General features: G+C 39.7%; 1 protein-coding gene across 7 annotated transcripts; it reads left to right on the forward strand.

Annotated features, from left to right (window-relative positions):
* The first annotated feature begins 48 nt into the window (after positions 1–48).
* Positions 49–7,618, forward strand: LOC136510482 (uncharacterized). Of its 7 annotated transcripts, none has more exons than XM_066504925.1 (8): positions 49–1,880; positions 2,369–2,503; positions 5,451–5,497; positions 5,737–6,153; positions 6,265–6,462; positions 6,547–6,612; positions 6,707–6,772; positions 6,862–7,618. In XM_066504925.1, the coding sequence occupies exons 2-8, from the start codon at positions 2,422–2,424 to the stop codon at positions 6,952–6,954; spliced, it is 969 nt and encodes a 322-aa protein (XP_066361022.1). In that variant the 5' UTR covers positions 49–1,880; positions 2,369–2,421; the 3' UTR covers positions 6,955–7,618. The 7 variants fall into 7 exon arrangements, with proteins under 7 accessions (XP_066361022.1, XP_066361101.1, XP_066361139.1 ...); XM_066505004.1 differs by having other exon boundaries at positions 49–1,708; XM_066505042.1 differs by having other exon boundaries at positions 49–1,667.
* The last annotated feature ends 844 nt before the right edge of the window (positions 7,619–8,462 follow it).

The following is an 8,462-nucleotide window of genomic DNA, read 5'->3' on the forward strand; positions in this document are numbered from 1 at the left end:
GGAGGGAGGCGGGGGGGGGGGGGGGGGGGGGGGGGGGCGGCTCGGGAGCTCATTCACCAGCATGGAGGCCACGAACGGCAAGGAGGCGAAGGCGAAGGTGACGGCAGATGTGGAGGAGAGGGCAGTGGCAGAGGGGAGGTCAGTGTGGCGGCCAGAGAGAGTCAAAAGTGGAGGAGAGGCAATGGGCGGCTCTCTTGGGAAGTGTGGGCGACGAGGAGGAAGGCGCGACTGCATGGGGAAGGAATTGCGGGGACGAGGAGGGGCCGCAGGGATGAGGAAGAAGCTCTTGCTAAAAATAGCTACCGAGAAGCTTGGCGTTTGGTGCAACCTTGGCTTATTTATGATGAAAAACTGCCTGAGAAGCACATCCAAACAGGGCCATAGTAATGCAAAGTCACTGGTTGGTCAGTGCAACTCTCTTCTTGACGATCATAGATGACATGGTAATGCAGGTGGTTAGTTATAGCATATTTTTTTTAAGACTATCATCGTACTATGGTTTTCATGCAAGTCAAATTAGGCCCCATGTTTTCTTAAAATTGTCTCAATTAAGTTGCAATGGTAGTTTTGTTTTTTGTGATTTGGGCTAACTGTAGAGTTGAAGCTTGGCCCTTATGACATTTGTCACTTTAGGGTAGTTCTGATAGTGACCGAAAGGAATCTAGGTCCTGATAGCATGGTGAGCATGCTAGGCTGCCATCAAATCGAATCTTGCAGTTTATATATGGAAAAAAAAGATGTCCTGTGTTTAACCTCAATCCCCCTTTGCTCTTAGAACCATCGAGTGGTGCCATCCTGAGCTACAAAATGTATATTGGGAACTATGTCAGGAGGTAGTTTTCATTCGTCAACTTTTATTATAAATTTTCATTGTTCTCTTCTTCGATTGTCTTGAAACTTGTGACAAGTACAATTCTTACTGCTATTGAGTTTTGGATCAGGTTCAGAGACATCCATAAGCAAATTTACCATGGCCAAATGTCAAGTGCTACATATATAGCTAGGAGACTACAAGTAGATGCCAATGTTGTGTATTTCTCTATGATTAGCCAGCCCTTGATACCAAAATGATACTGTAAACAAATTGGCACTATAAGCACAAGTAGACTTGCAGCGATGTAATAATATATAGTTGTATTCTGACTTGACCATCATTTGTGGCCCTTAGCTATTGTTTTGCAAGTGGCTCTTCATTTTTTTTTAATTGGCATTGAATCTAGTTGAAGAATGCATCTAACAGTTCTTTTCAGTTAAAATCAGTTGTGTTTGGTTTCTTCTGACTGCTGATCAAAGATGCTGTATATTGTTTACAACAACAACAACAACAACAACAACAACATAGCCTTTCAGTCCCAAGCAAGTTAGGATAGGCTAGAGTTGAAACCCACCAAGAGTCCCAAGTCACGGTTCAGGCACTTCAATAGCTGCTTTCCAAGCACTCCTATTCAAACATAGATCTCTAGGTATATCCCAAACTTTTAAATCTCTTTTTATTGCCTCCCCCTATGTCAATTTCGGTCTTCCTCTACCTCTCCTCATATTATTAGCTTGGCTTAGGACTCCACAATGCACTGGTGCCTCTGGAGGTCTCCTTTGGACATGGCCAAACCACCTCAACCGATGTTGGACAAGCTTTTCTTCAATTGGTGCTACCCCTAGGCGATCACGTATACCATCGTTCCGAACTCGGTCCATTCTTGTGAAAATGGTAATAGGGTGCAATTTTTATGTAATGACTATCTTGCAACTGAATTTTCGGAGTGTAGTGGTTGAGTTGGATGAATCGTAAAGCGATCAAACATTGATTCGCTTCACTATAAATAGGGTGTGCCTGTTACAGATGGAACAAGCTGTTTTGGCCTAGGAGATCTTCAATAAAGGTCATCTTTTGTTTGACTTGAAAAATGCAGTTGACCTTAAGTTGTTTATGCTAGCCTTACATCTCAATATATAGTTTCTATAAATGTTGTTTTTGTTTTGTTTGACCTCTTGTGTTAACTGATGCTTATGATCTATTTTAAGCTACTATATATTATATAATATGTGCCTTTTGGAGGTACATGGACATGGGCTCTGTGAGGGCAATGCTCAGTTCCTGTACGGTCCAAAAAAAAAAGTTATCTGAAGTCTTATTAGTAATGACAGCATTGTAAGAGCAAACAACATTTATTCTGTTAGAGTGTAATTTGACCATAGCAGCATTTATACTGTGTACATAGCTCCTCTTTTGTCCTTAAGTTAATAAAATGGTAGACTATTTATTATGGAACGAATTTGAAAGAAAAATGTTATCGATTTAAGTTAAAGTTGGATGCCGTCCATCTTAGACTTTTATAATTGTAACCTTGAAATCTTTATTGTTCCATAGGGGTGTCTGCAGAGATGTGGTTCTGATGGATTGAAGTGATCTAACCTCATGCAATGCATCTACACGGATCAATTATGCAGCAGCATATAAAATTTATCATCCAATTGCAACAGACAGTCGACAAGCCTATTATGGGTATGTTGTTAACTTCGTGGGTTTCTTTTTCTCACCTGTGCTTTTGTAGGTAGATTAATGTTACCTGCAGCAGGAGGGGCTATTTGAATGTTTGTACACCATGATAATAACATATCTTGCTGTTAATTCTCGTTGATTCTAGTTGGCCATAGATACAAAGCTCTCTTTTTGATTGCTGCTATAGCTAACTTCTCTGCAGCGTTTTTCTTTAACTGGATCTTCTCTGCAGCGTTGCTGCTGTGTAAACATCTGTAATGCAGACAGCTAAGAAGCGAAGTTTCTTGTTTAGAATGCAGTATAAATGTATGGAGAGCTTTTATTTACAGATCTTTGTCATTTTTTCTTCTGTGTCGCATTATTGGTAGTGAAAACTACTTGTTAGAAATTTCAGGTGCTGCTGCCTGAAACGCTAATTAACTAAAAACTGGTAATGCAGCAGTTAATTTTTTCTAACATTAGACATTTAGACATATCATTAAATAGTTGATATTTGAGTACGCCATTACTTCGAAATTTGTGGAGAATCAAATCAAGGAACAGTATACAAAATCAGACATGTCATTACCTTTTCTTTTCTTTTCATTGAAAGTGACATTATTTTGAAAAAAAAGCGGTGCTAGTATAAAGGGATCATGATAGAGAGCAAGGGACTCCCTCCTTTATTTTTATTTGATGTAAAGACTTCAACATCCCTTTTTTTACAAAGTGTCCCTGCTTTATATTGAAAGTTCAAGTTCACAGAAAGGGTAAGATGGAAAACAAAAGAACAACATTGTTTTGTACATGGCCGTCACGTTTATATAATAGAACAGAAGATGGACACATGCGGCTATTGACTTTGTTTCTATTGCAATCACAATGAATTCGGTTCTCCTAAAGGACCCACTTTTAATACTGTTGATGGATGGGCAAAAAGACTGTTTCTTGTACCATGTAGCATACACCTAATACGGTAGGTAACAACTTAGGAATATGTGATAATGTCTTCTCAAAAATATTTTTGTTTCCAGAAGACAGTTATTGAACTCCACCGGCAACTTAAGTACTCCTAAGTTCACTTTGGCTTTGTCCTAACTTCTAAGTCAGACATCTCTAACTTTTGACCAATTTTTTAGAAAAAAATGCATTAACATCTACATGTTCAAAGAAATGCACTATCAAAATATATTTAATGGAGAATTTAGTGAAACTAATTTGATGTTATGGATGTTGGTGCATTTTCCTATAAACTTGGTCAAAGTTAGAGAAGTTTTACTTAGGACAAAACCAAAGTGAAGTATAATTTTGAACAGATGGAGTAGCTTTAGATCTGCCATAGTCGTCTACATGGATAAGTAATCCTACTACCAATTTTCTTAAGAACGCAACAGCGAAACCATTTCTCCAAGGTCCATGCATAATTAGGTGAGATTTTGTCCCTTCATGTATATTTTAAGGGCTTCATAGATTAATCTTGAATTCTTGATGCAATTTGGCTTCTCCACATATGAGTTATTTATCTTCCTTTTTGGCTATTATTTGTTCTTCATTTCTTTCGTTTCAATGTATCAAGATTTCTATATTGTAACATTTGAAGGTGCCATAATCTTTCATACAATTGGAGCTATAAGAACAGGGCTTTAAACAAACCGTATGTTCTTGTTTTCTTTATTTTTTCCTTGCCAGCATTTAGCTATATTGTTTATTTTGCCTCTTGATCCTCTGCTTGGAACAAAGAGGCAGGAAGAATAAGTCATTTTTGGGTCACGAAAGGACAATCCAGAACTACAATCATTTTTTAAACTGCCGCTAGATCTGAGTCATGTGCAGCCCTTATTTTACTATTGATGGAAAGCTCAGAATCAGATCACCCAATGACTTTGGTTTTTCAGGCATTGCAATACATCATTGTTCAGGGTTACTAGAAGTTCACATGCTCCGTGAATTTTAGATGTGTCATAATCTGAAAACAAAAGGGAAAGATCTTTTGAAACTGCTGTATTAGTGAATCATAACTATGGCATCTTGGAATAGATTTCCTTATTTTGCATAGTGTCTAGATCTTTATTGCATTGTTTTTAGCACCCAAGGAAAATATCCAATAAGAAAAGGGAAAGATCTTTTGAAACTGCTGTATTATCGAATCATAACTATGGCATCTTGGAATAGATTTGCTTATTTTGCATAGTGTCTAGATCTTTACTGCATTGCTTTTAGCACCCAAGGAAAAGATCCAATTTGGTGCAGTTTTTATGTCCCAAAGGTTGCTATTTGATATCTTAGAAGTTCTAAGAATCTATCAAACATAAATTCCTGCAATGGGCCAGCAGGCAAAAGTATTGGTGTTAATGTGAGAGGAGGTGATGATGATTGCTTGTTGGCTGTATTCCACAGTTCTTAAGGGCGGTACGCAGTATCATAGTACAGGAGATACATACAACTGGGAACACAGTAAAGTGACTCTGATACCCTTTAACAATCGGAACTGTGGGAAGCTTAATAAAAGATGTAAAACGACAAACATGCTGGTGATGTGCCCCCGTCCAACAAAACATACATATCTTGAGTTGTGGAGGGACTGGCAGTCCTTTTTGAGCTCCCCTAAAGGACGTTAAGACTTGAGTTCCATCCACCATGTTCGTGCAAGCCTCTCTGTGTCAGTATCAGTTTATTATCTTATCGGATTTTCTTTCCAGTAATGTTCCAAATGATCTCGTAATGCCCCATCCTGTATTATTGTTAGGATAAACCCATGCTATTCTTGGTTTTGAACGTCAGATTCATTTTTCTGTCTCCATAATGCTTGAATGGTGGAGACACCCCTTCAATCATTGTAAACAGCCTTCAGATGCTGGCCACTCCAACCTTTGATTCCCTTGACATACAAATCGTGATCTTTGATAAGTCACTATCTTGCCTACCAACTAGCAGTTGACATTTTCTAACCTTATAATGTGCACATCTGCAGACAACACCTGGAGCGGTTGCTGTCACCACAGGTCATCCCCAGCCATGGTGATCCATTCTTTAGTGATGATTACATTTGAAAGTTCTGCAATTCTTGTTGGTTTCCTCAACCTCGTCATCAGTATAAATCACCTCCAACAGCCCCACATTTTTTCTTCACCAAGCACATCAAGCAGCACAGGGCCTCACATCACTTCTACTATCTTTCACATTCCATACTGATAAAAATGGAGTCTGGAGGAGTGATAGCAGAGCCAAGCTTGAGTTCGCTCGTTGTACCATCGCAGGCTGAGGAGTCAGAGATAATGGAACAGCTGCTTGGTACCTTCTCCAATGGTGAGGAAGATCACCAAGAGTTTCCTTGGCCTATTCAAGCTTCCAATTCATTTTATTTCCATTGCAATGCTAGTGCAAGTACATATAGCTCCACGAGTAGCAATGGTTCTGGTAGTCTCAGCCTTATTATGCCATCTGAACATGGGAGCTACTATTTAAGTGACTCCTGTGCTGCACCACCGTACTTAAACATGGTTCAGGATCAAGGTGCAGCTCTGTTCATGGATTCCATTCTTAACCCTGCTTACGGTAGTTGTGATTCAAGCTGTGATGATATTGGGGATTCAAGCATGAATCTGCTCGATACCATTGGTACTTCTGACAAGAGAAAGCACCTGGAACAAGGCAAACTGGATGGCCACACAAGAGTAAGTATTTTTTTGCAATTATTTTACAACGAAAATGCATAAGTACTGTTTTTTTTAAATGAGTCCCAAATGCAATGTGGATGCTGATTTGATGATATTTACAAAATCCAGAGTCGGAAATATGCAAAGAAGTCTGATTGTAAGAGGGCCAAGATGGCCATGCAACGGGAAAATGGACAAAGCTTGAGTTCCTGCACCTTTGAAAATGACTCAATTACTTCTCAAGGACGCCCTGTTTCTGATAAGCCGGGTGGCAAGAATCAAGCTGACTGCCGGTCAGCAACCGAGTCCCAGAGCCTCTACGCAAGGGTATTATTCTAACTCACTGTTAAGGAACAATAAGTTTTTAATTGAAAATTGTCAATTACTTATGCTGTTGTTAACTGGATGTAGAAAAGAAGAGAGAGGATCAATGAGAGGCTGAGGATATTGCAGAACCTTGTACCAAATGGAACCAAAGTAATAAGATTCTGAATAAAGCATCAGTTGTAATAACTATAGGCTTCAAAAGAAATCACACAACTCAAATGGCAATATTTGTGTCGTGTTGCAGGTAGATATCAGCACTATGCTTGAAGAGGCAGTGCAGTATGTGAAGTTCTTGCAGCTTCAAATCAAGGCGAGGCCATTCGCAGTTTAGTTATGTTCCATTTTGGAATGGTCCATGGCAATGTGTCACTGAACTGGTATTTTTGTTACTCTCTGCAGCTCCTCAGCTCTGATGAAATGTGGATGTATGCTCCGATCGCATACAACGGGATGAACATTGGAATTGATCTGAACCTCTCTCAGCGTCGGTAAACTTCTCCTAGCATGCTGGAGTTGCAGAAAGTTTGGCATATTCTACTTACAACATTATTCTGATTTCTAGACTCAAGACGAACACTTTTGAGGTCTTTACTACTGACATGTTCCCGGTCTGATCAATAAGCCATTCTGGGTAATCCAAGCTTTTCGACGAAAATGAAGGTTGGAAACCTGTTCTTCAGTTGTTTTTGGGCAACCAGCCTGCAGTTACGGAAGAAATAGTTTGTATGCCCACAAGGATATGGCAAAAGAAAGATGTAGTTATTGTACACCGGGCGAGGCTCTGAAACTTGTCAAGACAAGAAAGGGCAACCGGACTGTCGTTTCATTTTATTTTTTGTTTGTTTGCTCTGGTAGCAAATTTCTGTGTACGAATAAAATAAAGCAAATTTCAGTGTTGGGTTTAGCTGGCACTTGGAGCTGGAGAGGTATAAAATGCAGTGCAGTTCTGGATCGTGCAACTTAGTGAATGGTCGGTTAATTCGTCATAGCTGTTGCAAATTATTTGTTGTAGTCAAAACCCAGTTGTGAATGCTATCTCCGTGGTTGGATGTTAGTGGAACGTTTTTATATGTGACGACAATTTGACCATATGTAGGTGCAACTGATTGTCTCGTTATCATCTCTCGCCTGTTTGTTTGGGCTGGTTTGGTTTATAATCTATGGCTGAAAGTACTATTGGCTAGTTTGGTATGAGAGAAAAATACTGTTCGTTGGTTGATAAGCCATGGCTTATAAGCCAAATACGACCAAGCGAACAGCGAACAGGCTGTCTATAAGGGATAAAAAGGAAGATCAGTTGTCCCAGCGACACTCGTGCTCCTAACATAATTTAGCTAAGTGTTGTAAAATATATAGACTCGATCCTAGAAAGAAAGAAGGAGCAATCATAATCATAATCTGTTTATATGTGGGCTCTTACTAAACTCTTAGGCCTTAGTAGGATTATATATATGTTAGGGCTCTATGTTGTAATTACCGAATTCAGAGAAATAAAGAATAGTCTTTCAATCTCTCGTGTCTATGTGTTCTACTTTTATTTACTGTGTTGATCATGAGAGACGGAGAAGGAAAAGTCCTAACCGCTGGCAACATGTTTTATAACATGTTATCAGCACGGCAAGCTCTACATCCCATCAAAGTCGCCGCCGATCTTCGGCATCGATGCTCATGCCGATGTCCCTACCGCGACTGCTACGACGACGTCGACATCCTCGACGTTGTTAGCGGAACGGATCTGTTAGCTCCGCGTACAACTAATCTGCACTGTATCAACATGCACTAGTAGACAATTCTACGACAATGTCAAACGTCCTACACGGTATGTGTCAACTAACCACCGCCCTACGTGGTATGTAAGGTAGATCAAATTGACATCCTCTACGAGATATGCCTTATATGATATTAATTTGTGACAAAAAGCTTACCTGGTAGATCCGCTTATTACGTTCTGCCATCAACGAGCCGGATTTCCCTTTTCCAATCTACTACGGCCAAGAAGG

Source organism: Miscanthus floridulus, chromosome 1 (genome assembly GCF_019320115.1).
Source record: "Miscanthus floridulus cultivar M001 chromosome 1, ASM1932011v1, whole genome shotgun sequence".
NCBI classification, from domain to species: Eukaryota; Viridiplantae; Streptophyta; class Magnoliopsida; order Poales; family Poaceae; genus Miscanthus; species Miscanthus floridulus.